This window comes from Falco biarmicus, chromosome 12, assembly GCF_023638135.1.
Source record: "Falco biarmicus isolate bFalBia1 chromosome 12, bFalBia1.pri, whole genome shotgun sequence".
NCBI lineage: Eukaryota > Metazoa > Chordata > Aves > Falconiformes > Falconidae > Falco > Falco biarmicus.
In genome coordinates this window covers 21381349-21403071 of record NC_079299.1, presented here as the reverse complement: position 1 = coordinate 21403071, position 21723 = coordinate 21381349, and the positions used below count along the sequence as shown (strand labels likewise).

Sequence of the window (21723 nt, the reverse complement as noted above, 5' to 3'; positions counted from 1 at the left end):
TTTGGAGACAGCATGAATGAATGCCTACTATCACCCATGAATGACAAACAGAACAGGGCTGCACTCAGAGTAGAAAGCTCATGCATACTATAAGGGATCTGTACTAAACCCTGAACTCCAGAAAGGCATATTGAAGAAAGTATTTTGTTTTTCAAATGTTAGGTTTCATGAAAATTAGAGAGGTCTTTCCAGCTCGTGGCACTAAACTGTAGAAAACATTAACTGTGGGCATCACCTGGTCTTTTGCAAAATGTGCTCATTCAGGTTCATCTCAAGGCAGTGGTTTAATCCAGTGACTTTTCCATTAGTAAAGCTCACTGAGCAGAGCTACCTAGGCTAGAAGACATAGTAACTTGTGTACGCAGGAGAAGAAAGAAAAATCTTTTCCTTTCTGAAGGGCTGTAAGTTTCAAAGCTCCATAAAATAGATGGTCAGCCAGAGATTTTATCTCAGTATAGTTAATGAAGTCTTAGCTCTGCCTCCCAAAGCAAAAAAATCTTGGCCAGCTCAAGGGGCTGAATGTAGGGCTTCCATTTCACAAAGTAAGGCTAAGAAGAACCATTATAACTTGGTTTCCTGTGTAAAACGTGTTTATCCTTACTCTCTGTTCCTGTCCATGCTGACAGGTATTAGCAAAAGCAGTACAAGGTTAAGTGGCATAGTAGTATATAAATAAGCTGTGTTGATCTGTAGCCCCCAGACAAATATCAAAGAAACGTAGCCAAAGCCATAATGACCCTGATAAATGTAATGACCTTTTCATACCAGGCCCATAAGTAGCACATCTCGAGTAGCAGTGGTCAGCAGGTGGAAGGTACATGCATGTACTACTATACAAGGAGAGAAATGGTGCCACCTTTTAGTTAGAGCATGGAAAATTATGCGCATCTATCAGGCCCAAACTATCCCAGGAAGCAGCCATACCACCGATATGGAAGACTTAAGGCAAATGTATTTCCATGGGCAAAAAATCACAGGCCAAGTCATCAAGGATGTCAACATTCTGTATTTTCTAGATCCAGGAGTGAAGCACAAGCCAGAAATCCTTAAGGGGACGTGTAAGATACACATGTCTGTTTACCACTGCCATAGGTGTTCTGCTGCAAATTATGGATAGTACAGATAATTAAAAAAATTAATTTTGGTAGTCATAACAATTTCTGTTACTGCCAAGGAAATACAGTTCTGCAGGAGACTTTTACTTCCATTAGTGTCACAGGTATAAAAGCCCAAATGAGGCAGATCTGAGCTGAAACACAGGTTAATGGGGAATCACCATTCATTGTTGGAAAAAGTGGGAAACATGCTTTTCCAAACCCAGTCGTGAACCACGATGAAACAAAAGCCTTCAGATCCTTTCCAGCTTTGAGGTAAAAGTCTTTGCCCCTCCTTTCTCCAAATCATTCTGCACACTGAACTTTGCTTTGCTAAATCTTGTATTCTGCTAGAGGAGCAGGTTGCAGCTCATTCACTGGAGACAGTATAGAGTACTAATGAGAGTTTTGGCATAAGAAAACTGGGGATACTGACAACCTTGCAAAAAAAGCAGAACAGTGGGAAACAGCTGTGCTTACTGACTATGCCAGTTCTGTCCACTAGTGGTTTAAACAGAGAGGCTTGTGTGTATATTTGACATTATCCTTCAGCAAAGGGTGTCCCACTGGCAGAGGTTTTTTGCACCACTTAGGGCCCCTCTTCCAGATAGGCTTTGCAGATCTGACGGACCAGCGGGTCAGATACCTGTCAAAAAAACACAAATGCATTTCAGCTTGAGAGTGATCACAGAGAAGAGGTTCCAACTGAAGCAGGAGCAGGCACTGTAGCCTTTGCCTCCACACATGCCTCTTTATAAAAGGAATAACGATGAGCAGAGCCCCCTCAATTCAGAAAGGGCCACTGGAAAGGAATCTTTCTTTGTTTTGGAACTTCTAAGCTGCACCTCTGCACTGAACCCCCTGGCACCTGCTTGACTTCCAGTCTTACAAATCAGGTGTAGTCTCCAGGCTGCTGGCAAGTTGTCCACCTGTAGCGAAACTGGAGTGCCAAACCCCTTCATTGCAACTAAGTCCAAGACTGAATGCATCCAGCCTCTATGGGAGGTGTTATTTCAACAGCTGGCCTCAATAAGGTAAACAAATTACAAAGGCTAAACTCTGTGAGAAATAAAGTCTCTAAAAAGGGATTAGTTTACTTCTGGTGGATAATCGGTTATTTCTTCTGCATGTGATGGGTTTCTGTCCTAGTCTTGTATTTTCATACATCCAACTTTGCTTTAGTGTTCTCTGTACAATACTACTGCAGCTTGCTGGTGCAGGAAGTCAGAACCTACAGTGTAAGAGGTACTAGAATGGAATTATCATCACAAAACTACAAATCTCTGTGAAGAGCAACGTCTGGCAAATATGCTCTGTTTTTTACCATTTGAAGTTTTAGACTTGGCTTTGCAAACAGGCAGGGGATTTCAGATCCAGAATCAGTTACTGGAAATCTTACCCTGTGGCTGGGTGGCCTAGAGTTTTGTTAGGTTTTAAATCTTTTGCTACCAGTAGAGAGGGGAATAGAGGTCCTGAGAGAAAGAGGAGTCTTTTCAGACAATAAAGATCCAAAGTAAAACCCTAGCATAATCTGCACAAACAATGCTCTAACAAATTAGAATTTGGAACAGACTGATAAACTTTGTCCAGCGATGTTTGCATGCCTCTGGTTGAGTAATCCCATGGTCTTAATGTAACCTCAATCAGTCATCCTCTCCCCAGACAGCTTTGTTACCTTTTATTTTGCATCGTGCAAATTCGAGATATTAGGAACTTTGGACAGAGACCATGTAGTGCATTTGTTTGAAGGCATTTGGCACATTCCTGAGAACTACAAAGCAAGCTTGCTATGCCAGGCAGCCACAGACTATGTAACAGCAAGCCCGTTTTCCTAGCACTTTTCTTCCTCAGCAATCCTGAACAGCACAAATTGAAAAAAGAATCATATTTGGAAGTACCTGCTACTGAAACGAAGCCACTTCCAAAAGGCTTTTCTTTTGCTTTGAAAAGTTTATGTTAGTTAACTAAACACCTAGAAGCAACAGCAGGAGGGAATCTGGGAAAAGGTATCGAGCAAGATACAGCCACTTCTTCTCCTATGTATGCATTATATTAGTCTCTTTTGACCTTCAATGTTATGCTAGTGCATTAGTGGAATCCCTTACATAACAACATCAGGACAGGACTCTAATTTCTCTTGCCTTTCATTTCACATGCAAGGGGAGTTCAGTGAGACCAAACAGGTCCCCAGTTTGGAATCTGGCAAAGAACCATGGCAAGGCAGCTCCTTTGGGAGAAGCTGCAGGGGTATTAGATGGGCACATGGGGCTCGGCCCTTCTTTTCATATTCCCCTTGCTGCAGGGGGAGGTCTATAGCACAAGTTTTGGTATTGCAAGACTGCACTTACAGTGAAAGAGGAAAAAAAAAATCCCAAATTGTTTTAATGCATCAGCGTGCCAAGTGCAGTTCTGGTCACGTGTCCACATGCTTATGGGAAAGTGCTCCCGTGATAATAAATGATCTCACTGGGAGAGAAGTGAATGTGTGAATGTGAGACAGATACACATCAATGCTGTGTGCAGGTTTAGACAGACAGTAGCTTTTTAAGAAATCCCTCTGTTTCTGTGTGGGGGCTGGAAGTGCACACCCCAATTCTGCATAGGAAGGAGGATTTAGTAATGGCCTGATTTTAAAGCTTTTGTTGTTTCTCTTTTGAGCAGGTCTAATCCAGCCCTCTGGTCCAGGCTTTTGGCTTCCTTTGGGGACTGCAGGCTGGGGCTTTTCATTGTTAGCTGAAACAGACATTTGGACGCTTTCCCTTCCTGGAGCACATTTGCTTTTAGCGCTTTTAATACTTGCTTTGTCCCAAACTCAAACTTGTCCTATTTTGTTTGCTGCCTTTTTTTTTTTTTTTTTTTTTTTTTACCACCTTGATTCAGCAGTGGCAAAAGCCTGATGCCTGGGAGCAGTCAGTCTACAAAATTCCTTTTTCTCTTTGACTAACCCCAGTTCCTACTGTTTCACAGATATTTTTTTTTTTCTGAGACTAAAAACAATCCACAAAACTCACATATGAGAGCTTCAAAGCCCAGCACACAGGATGTTTCTGCAAACTCTGCTGTCCATTTAAGGTAGTGTACCCTCTTTTCCAGCCAAGTCACCCAACCTTCCATTGTATCCAACCACACGGTTTGCCTTGAGGAGTTTTTATAATAACCTACAAACACACACTGGCAGATGGTCTGAATTTTCTCAACCAGCCAAGGGTTGTCAGGACACAGCCTCCATGTGGATGCCAAATGCAGCTGGTCGGCAGCCTCCTAACCCGTTATCTCAGAGTGCAGAGCTCTCAGTATGGACAAAGGGGGGCAGAACTGCCAATCTTGGGGACTGGCTACTCACCTCAGGGCTCTGCTTGCCCCCTTCAGTATGGCAGGATCCTGGACAAAAAACAGAATCCCTAGACTCCAGCTGCATAAATGAGTAGTTTGGATAAAGCATGATGGGAATCTTGGTGGGATTTCCCTGATGGGAAAAGGCAAGATATAAAGAGGATGGAAACAACTGCGGTTAGTCACCTGCAGCCACTGCAATCACCTAAAATCTCTGTGGCATAAGGAGGCCTGTTTCCATGGATTTTACTCAGTCGGCAGGTGAGGCCCCAAAGCCTTCCCACTCAGAGGCTGCCACTTAACACCCAGGAGCAGGCAAAGGGCTTCCAGGTGCTGGGTAAGGGAAATGATCTACCCATGGGGCAAATGCAGTCCTGCACACAGCCCAAGCAAAGGCCACGTTGGTGCAGTTCAAGGCTGAACTTCTGAACCCTCACTGAACTTTTTCAATCTGGCTTTTGTTTGGATTAAGAGCAGAAGGCAGAGGGCTACAGACTGCAGGAAGCACTCGATCAAAGTGCTGGCAAGACTGCCTCCTCCCTGCCACATCCCTTCCCGTGACACCTCTTGGCTTTGCTCACCTGCAGCCACTCTGGCTCTTTGCTTTTGAATTCTCATGCTATGCACAGAAGAGTTTCCATGCAGATGAGAGAAACCACATGCTGCTGGAGTGAAATGCTGATAGCAGTGAAACCAGATTCTGCTCCCAGGGACGAGAGGTGTCCACAGAGCCCGAGAACTTTGTAATTCATGAGGAGTTCATATGGAACCTGCCTCTTTCCTACCACATAGCAACTTCTTCAGTTCAGGTGATGGAGGAAGGATTGACTTGGATATTATCTGTGCCAACTTCTGTTCTGCCAGTAGGAAGCTGAAAATGGAGTGGCAGCTGAGCACTCAAAATCAAGTACTCCCTCATCTACAGCATCTCTTGCTGACAAAGCCCAGCCTCAGGGAACCTGTGACATCCTTTAGTCCTTTTGGAATGGGAACAACTTCACAGTGTTGTACTTCAATCAGTATTTTGGACCTGCCAGAGGAAAATGAGTGCTATATTCTCATTAAGAGTGCATCTACACGCTGGCTTGAACTTCGTGACTGTTCTGGATAGAGTGTTAGTGCACACTATCCATGTAACAACCTCCATGCTGGAAAGAAAACTGCTGAGCTATTCAAGTTTCCATTCCTGAAACCAAGGACAGAAGTCTGACCTGCAGCTGTGTTTGACCATTTTCCAAACAGTTCTGGTGTGTGGTGGCCTGCGCTGACAAGACTCTGGAATACCAGAACAGTCAGTCACTCCATGCAGTGCTGGTGAAACTCCTGAGAACTTCCTTGGCTTCATGGGCTAGTGAAAATATTTTGTTTCTGCAGCATGCCAGGCTGGAGCCCAAATGGATGCAGAAATCACAGCAGGAAGTTATGAAAGTGAGAATTCAGGCAAAGGATGGGGGGACAATCCTTCGCTGCAAGACAAATTTGCTTGTGGAATCATCCCTTGGAAACAGTGAAAGCCCCAGACTAGGCCAAACATGAGAAAATGAACTACAGGGAGTAATTCTACATCGACAGGGGTAAACTTCATTGGTTTTACATGTCCGGGTTCTGCAGACAAATAATATGGAAGAGAAGGGGAAGGACAGTAGACTCAAGAGTTGATGATGTAGGTACTCCCATGGCTGTATTTCTTCAAAAGCACCCACTGCTAGTAAAGCAGTCAAGTGATAACGTTCATGAGCTTCTGCTGTCAAAAATAAATTAGGCAGAAAGCAGAAAGGCAAAGAACTGAAGTCCAAGGAATATGAAATATCATGGTAAGTCTCACCTGGACAGTGTCCCAACTGCAGTGGGTAGAAGAGAGCGCTGTGGAGCACTCCCCAGTTGAATTCTAACCACAAGGTGTTCTCCTACATCTCCTACCACACCCAGGACCACACAGCTTGGCTCAAACTGGCATTTCACTTTCACGTTATACCTTCTGCAGTTCCCAGTCTCCTCCTCTACATTATATTACATCCTGGATGGCTGATTGCATACTCTGTCAGAAAGTTGGCTAACCAAGAACAAGGCGGGATCTGCAAGCCGCTACTTCCCAAAGCATTCTGCTCTTCCTCTTGCATTCCAGTAGTAGAAACAAGGTTGGGAGATGGGGTGGGTAGGCAGAGGCCAGCTGCCAAGTGACCCAGTGCAAAGCAGGGAAATTCTCACCTCTCTGCAGAGAAAGCTGGGGCATGTAGGAGGGAATGTCCAAAGTTCGTACAACGGAGACAATAAAAACACTTCAGAAAATAGAGCAGGAATTCTGCTTTTTGGAGAACATCACTGAATAAGCACCAGAACACCTTCTGGAGAGGCAGAGCACGTAGAGGGGTTCTGGATGATAAATCCATACTTCACATGATTAGATCAACAGCAGGGAAGCACCCCTGACCCTTGTTAAAAGAAGACAGTTTGCCGATAGTTCCATACAGTGGCATGTTACATTTTAATCTCAGCTAGGTGCTAGCCAGTGCATGCCAGACACTTTGTATTTTAAGGGCGCTCATTTTATACAGGGTGACTGTGATATGGGCCAAACATTCTGGCCAAGATGGCCACAAGTGCAGCCAAGGAAAAGCTGAAGAGCAGCTTTTCTGGCACTCTCAAAAGTATACATTAACACAGCTCCTCAACCCTTTTTTATGTACTTCCTTAGCACCTTTGCCCAGGTGCCACAGGGTTTGTCCCATGCAGCTGGCCTGTATGTTGCCTCAGGGGCAAAGAGCAAGGCAAAGCAGTTTTTCATCAAGCTGGTCTGTCCCTCTTTCGGCAGCAGATGAAGCTGCTCTCAAAAATACTGACACAACCTTGGAAAAAGCCTGGCCAAAGGGAGCATCAACAAGAGCTTTGCAAGACTGGAGAGAAATGAAAGGGATTGCTCATCCAAATGAAGTAATCTGCCAGACTTCAGCCAGGCAGGGCTTGCTGCTCTGAGTCTACATGCAGTAAGTGAATGCTCAGGTCTGTATTATGGTAGAGGTGTTGGGTTCTGACTCCTGCTTCAAGTTACACTCCCCATCATGCATCTCCTTCAGTCTCAGGTGGTGTGAGTGACATCAGTCCCCAAGGTTATCTTAGGCTTTCATCTTGGTCCTGTCATTCTAGCAGCTGATGGTGCAAGTCTAATGTCAAGAGCCCTACCATCAGCAAAACATTCTTCAGCTCAGCGTAAGATTCTTCTGTCCCCAGACGGTAGGAATTCTCACAGAAGTATGTGGGGTAACATCTGGAGTAGCCAGTGACTTCTTGTAAGTCCCCTCTTCAAAAAAGTGAAAGATGTCTAAATTCAGAGTGAAGAGTTGGATTGATTACAGGGGTAATGAGAGGGAATTCAGAGCAGAAGGGATGAGCACACAAAAGTACAGATAAGACTCTGAGAGAAATGCTGTCCTTCATCAGGGCAAAGCTTATTGTCACAGTCTTGAGACAGACTATATGCCTTTACAGTGCTCTGTTCTTTTCACCTTGCACCTTCCTATTTTAAGACAGCAGGAACTGTCTTCTGTATACAAAGCTTTCTTCTATGTGCAATGCAAACTCCTGATGGCAAGAGAGTAAGTGCAGGTGAGCAAGCAGGAGTCAGCAGGAATGGAGGCCATGTGACTGGGAATGGACTAAAATCTCAGTATACTGGATACTATTAGCCACCTGTGTGAACTATCCATCTCAATTTGCAGCCTTGATACAAGTTTGTCTCTGTTCGCTGGCTTGTTGCTGCATGACTACTTTCTTCTGATCAAGGAGGACCAGATTCCTGCAGAGCCAAGAAAGTGATGCCTCTTTCACCTCTGCCAGCATCAGTGCACAGCAATGGGCAAGCTGCTGTGCCAGGATCCCTGGTTCCTTCACAGAACAGGTTAAAAGTCCCTCAAGGAGCTGATAGCAATTCAATAGTTCCAGCACCTGCAATATTGGCACTTCAGTCTGCTCCTGAAGTGTGGCTGGTCAGGGTTATTTTGGAGGGGATGGGGTACAGAAAAGCCTATTTCAACACCACACTCAGAGTTGACCCACTGGCAGAGCAAGGAAAAAGCCATCACTGCAGGCGGAGCTAGAGACCACAAGGACTGGTTAAACTGACATTAAGGAATGTACATTACCTGTGTTTCTGTCTTGGAAGAGCTTTTACAAGGGGCCCAAGCATATTATGAGGCACCTCAGTTTCTTCCTGTTGGCATTCCTAGGGCTACAGCAGCAGTGCAAAAAGGCACTATTACCTCTCATTTAAGCAGGGAGGTAAAAACAACTAGAGCAGTCAATACAGTGATCTCAAGAAGAGTTTAAGCTCAAGGATTTGAAAAATATATTACTTAACTGTGTAATGTACTGCCTGCTGTAATAGGCTCTACCTAGATCCTGTTGATCCCTTCTTGAACTAGCACTTACAAACACAGCAGACACAAACACAGTGAAGGAACAGATTAAGTTAGGTGTGCGGCCCTGACATTATACCAGACAGGATTAGAGGATGACCTGGTCATGTTCGCATGGCACTGAACAAGGCAGCTTGTTCCACTCAAAAGTCCCAGCCCAGTTCTGCCCCTGTCCTTCCCTGTCAGCTCACTTGCATCTGGCAGCACCACAGGCTGAGTGCTTCCCAAATTACTACAGACTTACAGAAAGCCTTAGAAACAAGTACAGACGCAAAGACAAGGTAAGATTAGACAATTCATTTATGTGGGAAACTTTTGATGAGGTGCTAGAGGAAGGAATAAATTTGTATCCCCTGCCTTATGTGGTTCCAGAGAGCCATGCAGGAGGTGCAGGCAGGGGTACACACAGTCAAAACTCTCACATAACCGCAATGGCAAAGATTTTGCAAGGGTCCAACATGAAGAGCTTTCCCCTTCCAGTATGCTGAGAAGACAGTATCATGAGAGACCAGGAGAGCACTTCTGAAGTGCCCCTGCACTCTATCCTGGCTCTGGGACTCATTTGTTTAGTTCCAGCCCCACCATCAAAATGCTCAATCCAATTTCTTGATCTCATTCTCCTGTCTCCACCCAGACTCCAAAGCCTGCCTGTTTCAATGCTGTTCCACCTCCTCAGCAACAGCTCTGCTCTCTTTTTCTAAACTCTGCTTCCACCCTGCTTGCTACGTTCCCTTGCTGGGACAAAAAAACCACAAGGGTGGTGTAGGGAAGGACTAGCAATGCAATAGGGAGGGCTTTGATACTAATCTCCAATTTAAATCTCTTAATTTTAGAGGTGCAGCACATCTACTTGCATGTAGAACGTATCCAGAGGTATCCATTCTTTGTTCTCACTATACCAGTCTATGGAACAATTCTAAGAGTCAGGGCATTAATCTGGAGTCCTGGTGTGATTCTAGCAAGATAAAGGATTTACCATTTCCTGTCTCAACCTGCTCTGCAGGGTTGCTATGTGAATGTGAACTAGATAATGTGCTCCACCCCACAGCTGCTAAATAGACACAGCCTCTAAAGAATCCCAAAGATTTGTAAGACACAGGAAAGAGGTTTTCAGAGTTGAAATATCTGATGGCTACAAGGCTACATCAAATGTGGAGTCCTCTTATTTGATCCTCACTGATACCCAGTACACAGCCTGCCAGCATCCAAGGGACATTTCCAAGAGCTTAAGACCTGAAATGTAGGAGTCTCCAGCCATCCCTAGCCCTGCAGCCTAAGCTCTCCCAGCAACAGCCCCATGGCCTCTGGTAACCCCACAGCTTGCTAATGCGAGGTTCATAAACCGCTCTGGCATTCCCATGGAAACAGAGTGTGAGGTCATAAACAGGGGATTAGCACCTCTGAGCGCCCAGCACCGAGCAGGAGGCAGCCACAGGCTTTCCCTTCGCCCACCAAAGGCCAGGGGCCATTCAGGCCAGGAAGGGGGACGAGACCCTGTTGCATAGCAAGGGCAGGCAAAGAGCAAATCACTGACTGGGGGAAGCAGGGATGGGGCAGAGGGGAACAGGCTTGTCATGGGACCCTGCTGGCTGCTCAGCCCCCTGCTCACTGCTGATACCGCTCCTGGGCACCCTCCTGCTGTCAGGGGCCAGACACCAAAAGCCTAAGAGAGAACAACTGTTCAGCCTGGAGAAAAGATGACTCAGAGGGGTCTTACCAATGTTCACAAATACTTCAAGGGAGGGTGTAAAGAAGCAGAGCCAGGCTCTTCCCAGTGGAGCCCAGTAACAGAATAAGAGGCAATGGGCACAAACTGAAACACAAGAAATTCTGTCTGAACATAAGGAAACTGTTTCACTATGAGGGTGGTTCTTCAGAACAAGCTGCCCAAAGAGACTGCAGAAGGTCCATCCTTGGAGATATTAAAAACCTGACTGGATGTAGACCTACGTAACCTGTTCTAGGTGATCCTGCTTGAGCAGGGGGCTTGGCCTAGACTATGTCCAGAGGCTCCTTCCAACCTCAACTACTCTGTGAGGCTGGGACTCCATCTCAGTGGCATCCTCCTGCAACTGCCTACTGAGTGTGAGTTATAAGGAGGGTGAGCACAGCTGAAGAAGGGAGGGCAGACTCTCAACACGTGTGGCAGTTTTAAGCCTGTGGGGATAAATGCTTTGAATGAGATGTGGTTTGTCCTTAAAAGACTGACAAGAGAATATCATGACAGACTCTCCTTCTCCGAAATACTGTGAGTACTCTTTATAAGCCCTGCTGCCTGAGGCATGTTTTACCTAGTTATAAGGAACTGCTTTTCCTCTTCCAATCTACTCCTGAAAAAAAAGATGTGGAAAGACAAGACTATTCACCTGTTCAACTTGTGTTTCTTGGGAATATGCCCTTCAGGAAGTGGAGGCCTGTGGTTTGGCAACAAACCTGAAACAAAAAAAAGAAAGGCGTGAGAATATTTTGCAGTGTCTCCTTGCCTCTACAGCATCTAGAAATTACATTACACTTCATAAGCCAGGCAACCCAGGTCCGTATTAGAAGAGCACAGCAAAAACTCAAAAAACTACAGTAGAAAGGGTATTTTATGTCATTGCTTGAACCTGCACTCCAGCCAAAGAGATGCTAGAAGGTTCTGCTGGGTACAGAGAGGAAATACACACCGAAGACACAGCCACTTGGGCTCAATGAAGAGGCTTTTTGAGATGGCACAGGCCACTGGTGTCCAATCAGATTCTATCTCCAGGATGAAAATCTGACCATTAAAATCCTCAGTCTATTTAACCTGGATACAACTCAGGTACCACACACAAAGATCAGCTCAACACTCCAACTATGTCAACCTTGGTCCCACTCCTAGGGTATAGCAAAAAAATTCTTCACATGGCAGATGGTAGACTGTGCATGTTATTAATGGGGTTGGTCAAGCTTACGCTAAATTGAGTGATTTCAGAAGCTGGTATTAATCATCAGTTACTAGAGACTGAGCCACTTCCCAGATCTTTCTGCAATGGCAGTGTCATCTAAAGGGATAAATGTCTGCTGCCAAGGCAGGAGCCAAGACACATAGAAAGCGGAAGGAGTAGCCTCTAGTCCATCATCCTGTCCCAGCACTTGGACTATAACAAGTTTGCTGGGTGACTGGACAATGACATCTCACTGAGCTATACCAATTGGGTTGGAGACCCCTCTCAAGGGGTTCTATAGGTACCCCACAGTAAGGGGTTGTCTCAGGAGGAGGCTAGGTACCTGCACGGTGAGCCATCTGCACACAGACAGCAATCTTCTTGTGCTCCTCCAAACAGAGGCCTGTGATCCTTCGTGGCAGCATCCCTCCATCAGAACGGATAAACTGACTCAGCAGCAAGACGTCCTGAAGGAGCAAGAGAAGGGCAAATCCATCAGTGCTATAGCTACTTTAGCTGCTGTGATTCTTAGGTGTTGGGCTGACCCTCGTGCTGTCTACAGAACTCAAAACAAAGCAAAACAAAACAATGACTCCTTCCTACGCATTTTGGCTGCAGCTTCACAACAAGGGGCTTTTGCTTGCTGTCACTATGCCTGCCAGCTTAGCGCAGTAAGGTCACTCAGATGGTCTGAGTCTTCCCTTGACTTCACTAGTGTAAACACATGATGTCAGCTGCAATCCCTGCTACTTTACTGTTGCTTGCTCCAAGATTCTAGCTAAGATAATGTGTCCTAGGTAGTCAGGCAGTTACACAAGACCTACAGATGGATAGTGTTTACACAACTTGAAATGCCGTCACAGCTGCTATCCTAAAGGTCACAGATCTGTTAGATCACCTCTGGCCCCCTCCTTGTTCCCTCAGAGCAGGACTGTTCTCTGCTATCTACTCCTCAAACTTTTATCCAGTTTCCCATGGTGGAACTTCTCTCATGTCTCTTTGGAGGGGTGGAGAGCAGGGAAATGATCCAAGATCTTGCATGAAGAAGCTTTTTGTATGAAAAGAATGTGTGCTGATGAGAAAGACCTAACAGGATAAATTGCTGCCTTCAGTTCTTCAACTGCATGCATTAGGTGGGGCTGTTACAGCCATGCTGGATGGAAGGAGCATTCAGAGCATGCCGAGGGTTTGTCTGTGGTTCAAGAATCATTGAAATTACACTGCTGTTGACCTTTCCAATGGTCACAGCTCTGGAAATGTAAAGCATTCTTAATAAAAACAATTAAAGGGACCTCTAGGATCAGATAGTATCACAGGCCTGGGATGAAAAATTTTTAAACACAGCAGCAACAGCTGTTGCACAAGTGTCCCATTAACTGTTAACAGTATAGCAGCGCAGTATTTTGATACATGCTCTCCATTTCCACATACAGCACCAGTGCAAAGCTACCCCTCAGGCCGATATAGACAGCTCCCCCTGACATGCTGACATCAGCATAAGTTGGCCCAAAAGGCCCCTGGAGACTCTGTGCTCGTTTCTTCCCCTACCTGTTGACAGACTTGTTGCTGGTAGAGTTTACTTCTCCGCTGCTGTTGTAAGCATGTTCAGCAAGCTGCCAGCAAGCACCCTGACAGAATGAGAATTCATACGAGGTACGACAGCACTTTACACACTCTCTGTCAACAGCAACAGGCAAGAACAAAGAGTACTTGTTGCTTTTCATGTTGGGTGACCCTGACTCTGCCTGTTACAGATTCACAGACCTACTCCCACCCCCATATGTTTGTTCTTTTATGAAGAGCTCCATGGACCACTCCTAGCTTCATCCTAGCCTTGCAAAATCAAACAATCACAAGTGGATATAAAATGAATCTAGCTATCTAGGAATTATACATCCACTTCCACTGCACAAGACCAGCTCAGCTCTGAAGGGGGCTGCTGGAATTCAACATGGCTTTCTGGTAATGACCGATTCTGACAGATGCTGTCTTACAAGTGCTGCAGTCAAAATTTAGAGGTTTTTTTGTTGGTTTGGGTTTTTCAGTTTTTTTGTCCCCCACCCCTCCCCACCTTCAATCCCACCCTCACTAATACCACAACACAATCAATAACACAATTTCCGTCTTCCCTTATCTGGCTTCCTTTCTACAACGGATGTGTTCAGACTGACTTTCAGATCCAGCTCCTTTGAAAACATGGCAGGTTAGGCAACTTCTCACTGATACAGAATGACTTATCAACCACCATACAGAGTGATGCTGTACCCGAAGAACAAGAAAAGCATAGCTGAGCAACTAGCAGCAAGTTCCTGAGAGGCCTTCTGTGGTTAAAACGGAAGCGAAGTGTCCTCAGCCCAGCTAATACATGGCCTTGCCAATGAGAACAGTAACCAGGGGAACAGTTGGTGCCAGCTGCATTGGAAACTGGACGGAGGCCAGCCAAACAGTCCAAGGGCACTGACTTTCAGCCCCTCCTGAAATGCACTGGACTGGATTCAGGAAGCCAGAGCAAGACTCCATCCCCCTTTTGCTGCTTCTTTAGCCATCCAGTTCTCCAAATCACCCACAGCTCAATTTGCCATTTAGCGCAAACATACCACTTCCTTAAGTGAAGAAGGGCTGTTTAGCTCCAAGTGCCTAGAAAGAGAAAAACTTACGAGACTTTTCTACTAGTCTGCTGCATTACTCTGTAGGGAAGAGGAAAAAGGGATCTGATGGCAAATTTGAGGCTGTTCCAGTCTTTGAATCTGTGAAAGTCTAAGCAGGCTACAGAATCTTGTGAAGGGTGTGTGTGGTCCAACTGATTTTTCATATTACCACCACGCCTCATGGAGTCACAGGCTTGTTATCAAGTGTTTCCATGCAAAGGGGGGTGGTGGGAAGCAAAGGGAGGTAGCCTTTCTTTTTCCCCTCTGTGGAAAAACATCAGGAAAATCTGCTCTCTGTTATCATCTCTGATCAACAGTGTCACCAACTGACCAACACCCTTGTGTGGCAGTCATTTCTTAACTGAAATCATCTATGTCCCAGCCGCTGCAGCTCCAGGTTATGCTCACACTGTTTGGCTTAAAATTCTGCATGCTTGACAGACGATTTGTCCATTTCTGAAGATCCCCACAGTTAACAGGCCAGGTGCCTCTCCCAGAATACTTGCACAGATGCATCTTACCACAGGGAGAAAGCAAACAGGTACAGCCAACTTTATGGGGCAGCTGTGGAGGGAAGCAAGTATGTAGAGCGGCCAAAGAAAAAAATATGCCTGGCAAGTTCTCATGGTGCCGTCATGTTCCATGAAATTCACATTTTGTGCTAGTGGACAGCCAAGCCTGTAACCACGGATTTGCTTTAATCACTGGACAGCTCCCATGAGGCTGGACCCAGAATCCCACCCCTGTAATCTGCAGCATTTGATGAAAACAACTTGGATTGAATTAATCTAGGGCAAAGCTTGCAGTTTGGTTTCCTCTCATTGCTGCCAAAGCAAGATGACATATTTACTGCCTACTCAGACTAATGATATTTGAAGTGGATAAGGGGGAAAACGAAAAACAAGTTTAGCCTTCACCTCTAAAAGGGCTGGATAAACTTGCTAAACGAAACACTATGTACAGCACGTTCCTGTGAATGGATGGCAACCAAAATGCAGATGCATCTCTGCATTTTAATATCTGCAGACACTCTGAAAAGCAGGATCCTTGACTGCTTACATGCGATTCATTAAAACCTTCATTTACCACAAGAAGAGTTCTGTCTGTGTAGCCAAATTACTACTGAGCTGTATCACGCAAGTCTGCCAGTCATTATTTCCAGTTATACAAGAGTCTAGTTTTTCTTTTCTCCCTTACTCCTGGGAGCTGTACACCATTCTCCAGGCATTTCATAACAGGACTGCAGGTTTCAATCCAGCTGCATCCTAACAATGACCAAAATAATTTTTTATCTCCAATGGATGTGAAAAAAATCAACTGAGGTCTCAGATTCAATGGACAGACACACACAGACCACAAACTGTGGGAATTTATACCTTAGGCTCTGTTATCCTGAGCCTCAGCAGAGACTAAGGACAGAACTGGCAAAGACAACTACAGCCCTCCACACCACAGCGGAGGCAGGTTGGAATCATGAACTGCTAGTGCTCACAATGCCTGTTCAGTTGATTAATAACTTTGGAGACATTGGTCCCCCAGTTCTCTGACAGCCAAAGTAACTCATTATGCCACTACTTTAGACTGTGCTAGCTGCACATGACAAAAGAAAAGTCCTGTGAGGTCATATTACTCAGCTCCCTCAGGGGCTAATTCAACACTTCCCTTTTCATAGGGCCTCATTCAGTCCAATTACAAGCCTCCCAAGCAAAAAAGCTCACACTTTCCCTTCTGTGCAACTGACTGATCTCAGCTTATCAATCTCAAAGGAATCACTGTGATCCATCCATTCTGATCTCTTACCAAGACAGATTATAGGTTATATGCTGTATGAACTGGGCTATATCTTTAACAAAAATAGCTGTTCTCAATTTACAGACTTTTAGGACAATTAACCACCAGTAAGTAAATGGTGCCACTGTTTAATTACCCACAGAGTTAAATACTTGCACTTTATTATTTAAGCATTTAAAGATTCTGCTGCTCATCACTGCTGCAGCAAAGAAAAATAGCAGACTGCTTTTGTGCAGAAAAGGGAGATTTTATTCACCTTGACATTTAGAAGCATGAAAATCCATGACTGGTACAAAGCATCCAAACATATAAGGGAGTTATTCAAGAAGAAGAGGTGGTCTGCTCCAGAACTGAAATTTCTCCCAGTTCTCATCAGCCCCACAGAGGAACGCTTCTACATGCTGAGGTAAGAAACGTCTACAATTCTGAAATGCCAGTTCACACTGCTCTCTCTAGCTTTTTGTCCAGGTTTTCCTCTGCTCTACAGCGGGAGTACTGGATATACATACATCAGAAGCATATGCACTTAAAAACCTACATGACAGCCAGGATGGACATGTTCCTAGTTTGTCTCTCAGGACCACAATTTCTTAGGAATGATCTCAGGCAATGATTTTCAAGACTGTGGCTGAAGGATTTCCCCTCACATTTGGTTTCTCTCTTGCCTCAATACTGACCAGTAGAAATCAAGATCTGAGAATCAAACTGAAGTGTGGAAGAAATCTCATAACCTTAGTTCAGTCTACAAACACACCTAAGACTCGTGCTTTACGTTGCCTGTTGAGATCAACAACCTACTTATAATCCTGGAAATCAGGCTCTACAGCATCACACTGTCTAAAAACCTGCTTCTTTAGTTCTTGATGGCACTGTTATCTCTACATGCCAACAGAGCCTTCTACCAGACAGCAGCAGAAAGTGAGCCTATACATGAATTGCCAAGATTTAATCTGCTCCCATGGCTCCTTTCATCCCTGAGCATCAGTTTATAGTTTCTCTGGAGTTGCTGATGTGTGACTGATGGAATGCTTGCTGGAAATCTGTAGAACTACCCAATTTAATGATGCTCTTGACTCCTCGCATTTAAAAGTCAAATAAAACTTATATTAACCTTAAAGCATTTTCCAGTTTAAGCAATTGGTCTGTTTTTGATCACAACACAATTCAGCAACCATGAAGAAGAGTTGCAAGAAATCACTGCATTCAAAGAAGGCAACACAAACCAAATGTGATCTGTTTTTGTAGTACTTTCCATACCTTAATGGTATTTGCCATTTCTCCTAATTTACTATCACCTGCAAATTCACTGTATATTTTATCTTTCCAGATTGTCGAGACTAGAGAACACTAAATACTCCCCTGCCCCAAACATATTTCACTGTTTAATACTGCATCCAGTCCGAATCACACTGACAACACTCAGATCCTAAACGATTTCTGCAACACAGGCTTTGAAAGATACTGAATTGATATTTCATTTACATCTCACATCTGTTGTTTCACCTGCCTGTAGTCTGGCACTATTGCTGTACTCATAATTCGTAATTCATGAGTCATAATTCATCCTATCCAATAGGTTATTGTTTTTACTCCTAGTTGGTACCATTTTACTTGGTTATTTGCAGTGTTTGATTTACCAAGTAATAATCATCAGCAACATTCTCCTTCCTCTCTCAGCTACTTAGTATTTCAGCTGCTATTTTCAAACCATTTGGTGATTCCTTAGGATTTTTTTAATGCTTTCAAAAAATCCTGCAAGTGAAATGATACATTTGCTAACTACTTCCCTTAAGATCCTGGGGCTACATGCAATCCAGGCCTGCTGATCTGTACCTAATTCAATGCTTAAGTTATTTCTGTACCTGTTTTTTCCTGTTGTTTCACATTTGCAAGATTGCCGTTACTATCTAGATATTAAAACATAATTTTCCTTTTGTGTGTGTGCACTAGGACTGCATGTGAGCAGCTTAGTCATTCTGCAGCCAACATGGCTTTCAGTCCACTTGTCTCATTAATGCACTTTCTCAGAAAGATTTCTTTTCCTCCAGAAGCATTTGTATCTCCCTCGCTCTAATCCTAATGACATTAACTTATTCTGAGTTTTCTGTGGCTTTATCTTAGTATCAGCATGTTCCTGTCTGGTCTTCTTCTTTTCTAATTCTAGTACTGGGTTTTTAGCTTGCAAGGGGAGCACTTAGTCCTTTTGTAAACTCTCATGTTTGAATGACCTCTTGTAAAGTTACATTCTGCATCTTCTGTCTTACACTTCTTAATCTAAAGTGTTCTTGACTGCTGTTCTTTTGTTTAAAAGCATTACAGGATTTCCCTGCCATCTTCTACATTTCGTGTTAGTAATTGTCTCATTAACTAATAAACTTCTCATCAGCATTTCCTGCAAAAAGCTTTAATCAAACCTATTTTTTCCTGTTGCAAGAGATGTAAACACATATACTCTCCTTCATGCCCATCGAGAGTTTTGAAAGTTATATATAACAGTCATTACCTTAGTGAAAATGACCCAATGAGAAATTGTAGTGCTTCAAGACATGCAATTGATCTAGCCAAGCCTTTTGGCCTCTCTGGAGGCAGAACAGGCCTGAATCAGTTGATTAATGTTGCGTTCTAGTTTGAGTCTCCTGGAAATACAATGCTGAAAGGCACCTGGGCACAAAAGAGATATATATGGCCGCCTCAGATCAGATGGCCATGTGTACAATTCCAAACCTCCTATTTTATATGAGCTCATCCTTTTTGCCAGGAACACTATCAGCCAAGGGAAACAATTACTATGTGGGAAGCCCTTGCTACACTCAAGAGAAGCAGAGATGGAGTTGTATCTTTACTACACCCAGCAAAAGACAAGAAGGGCAGGCTGTGTAGTATGTAGATCTGACAGCAGTATTTACCTAGCTATGAGGATGAGGGAATGCTCCTTCATGGAACTTACCACGTAATCGTACTTATGCTTCAGGTTCCAGCGACAGATGGGACACTGGCCAGAGGGGTTTGGAGGAGCTGGTGCTTGAGCATCCTCTATAATTCTCCCTTCAATCTAGAAAACAATGCAAAGGATATAAAGATCAGGCGTAGTTTAGTCTTCTACCTGCACCTGTGACTTGAGGAATACTTATCATCAAGTCCACATCACATTGGTCAGTACTGAGCAGATTTAAGGGGAACAGCATCTGCATCATGCCAACTCACTTACATATAAATTTAACAACCACTTTGGATGTACACAGAATATGGGGGAAGAACAAATCCAAAGGGCGGAGAGAACCATTTGGTAAATTCTTGTATGTTTTACTAAATGTAAACTAGTTCACAGTCAGTGTGAAGTTCTCATATTTGCCTGAATTCCATTTATTGTAGTAGTCTTTTGAAAGACCATGCCTTGAAATTGTAGAGGCCCTTTAGCCAAAAGCTTTAGAACATTTTTTTTATGAGCATAAAAGAGTGTCACAGAATAGCAGATGCATGTTGTAAATGAAAACGTGCAGCGGCTTGCTATAAATCACGAACAGGGAAAATTCTGAGCAAAAGTTAAATTTACAAAAGAACTGTTAGGAGATGTCTGTGGGTTTGTGGTTTTCTTTTTTTGTTTGTTTTGTTTTGTTTATTTGGTTTTTTTTATTTTTAAAATACACCAATGTTTTATCCAGTTTAATTCCCTGAAAAATTCCTTCAGGAGATCATTTTATAATCTTTTCTATATTACTACAAAGTGGTGACATCTAACACTTTTCCTCAAAAGTAACATACAAAGAGATGTAGAAGGGGTGTGTGTGAAGAACTTGAGAAATTTGTTTTCTAAATGTAGATATGTTAGGAACATGAAGTCTATCTACATGCACGCTTGTCATTTTTGAGGACTTACAAATAGAAGCAAGAGCTATCTCAAATTGCAGCTGAAGAGACAAAAGAGACAATAAAACTAAGCCATTTTTTCCTCCAAAGTATTTTGGAAGTTTCCTCTGGTCAAATTAGGATTAAAACCAGATTTTGAACACCAACTGACAGCCTCAAATAGTGCAAACATCAGAGTTTAAAAAGAAACCATGCGTGGAATGCAATGTTATTCTGAAGAAAAAAGTGGACTGATTTAGACTGCACCATCAGGTTCAGTGCCGGAAAACCTGGGAAAAGAAAAGCATGGTATTTTTCTGTTAAGTGTACATGGGAAACTGACATCCAGCTGAACCGTCAGAACTATTTTACACCATGGATTTGTGTCTTCCTTGTCTAGTGATGGCAAAATTGAAGTTATTTGTAGTTCAAGCATCTCAGTACCTCAAAGAGAGAGAATATTGTCAATTTTTAAGTAAGATTCCTCCCCCCACAAGTAGAACAGCCAGTTTGAATACAAAACATAGGCCAGTATCTAATTTTCTATTCATTGGTAAAGTTATATTTTGGGAAGCTAGTGTATCTGGTCTTGATTCTTGCCAGTCTGGCTTCAGACTGTAATTCCATCTTGGAAACTAATACAGATTCAGAATGCTATGTCAGTATCAGTTTTTCTTCAGATAAATTTCAGTATACAGATTTTGGCAATTACTCCCCCAACTACTGAGTGCTTTCATATTATTAACCCGCTCAGTTATTACTCTTCCCTTAAAGAACTAAGAGGGAATACAGGGGCTGTACACTCTCAGTGTGCTGATGAAATCCAGATTTCTCTGGGATTCATTCCTCTGGTTCATATCAAACACCTCCTTCAATACTGATAAAAGCAAGCATGCACAGAACAATGAGAATAGAAAGATCGATTCAGGAAAGACTAATGCAGAGCAGGATAAATGGAGTGACCAAAGGACATGCCAAGAAATGTATCGCCTCTTTGGTTGGTCAATTTACACCATTTGTTACAAGATTTTCATCTAGGGGCACTGACGGGTCCTAGATTGATACTAGGATATCATACAGTAGAAATATCTGTATGATATGATAAGATATAAGGAATATATATAATATTCCTTATGCTTCTACAATGGGCCTGGAAAATTTATTTTTCTGAAGTGCTCTGCTACTGTAATTGCATACTGTTTTTACTTCAAGCCTCAGTTAATGTACTTTGCAATTATAATTTACATCCCACTGGAAACTGACAGCAAAGTGCAGCACTCCACTGTATGTGTTGTGTCGGTGTGCACACTCCCCCCTTGTTTTGGTTACAACAACTTCAGGACATTCTTACAAGCTCTTCTTTCCAGGTCTCTGGGCAAAGATTAGTCTGTCACTTGAAGAAAAAGAGACTTTCCATCACACCTACTATCACACTTTAAACTTACTTTTGTTGACAGTCCTAGAGGTCTTGTTAACTGCCATATTCTATTTGATATTATATACCTAAAATGTAAGTAACCTGCTCCATCCAGGTTTCAAACCTGATAACATCCACTAACACAAATACAACAAGAAGGAATCTCAGAATTTTAAAGGCATGAAAAAACAGGTTTTGTCTGTTTCATTAGCAAGCAAAAAGGTCTGTCCCCTCTTTATTACTTATGTTCATAGACATTAGCATTTAGGCGCA

At 43.5% G+C, this 21723-nt stretch overlaps 1 protein-coding gene across 2 annotated transcripts in view; it reads right to left on the bottom strand.

The window, feature by feature from the left end:
- Window positions 1-21723, bottom strand: part of MRPS18A (mitochondrial ribosomal protein S18A) — a 33199-nt gene that overhangs the window by 10137 nt on the left and 1339 nt on the right. Inside the window, exons 3-6 of one of the 2 annotated variants that reach the window (XM_056357299.1) lie at window positions 19135-19239; window positions 12092-12215; window positions 11206-11272; window positions 987-1740 (exon numbers count right to left, since the gene is read on the bottom strand). In XM_056357299.1, coding sequence (XP_056213274.1) covers window positions 1596-1740; window positions 11206-11272; window positions 12092-12215; window positions 19135-19239 — 441 coding nt within the window. In that variant the 3' untranslated portion in view covers window positions 987-1595. Of the gene's footprint in view, window positions 1-986; window positions 1741-11205; window positions 11273-12091; window positions 12216-19134; window positions 19240-21723 lie in introns of those variants that run through there. The other variant, XM_056357300.1, reaches the window with a different exon arrangement.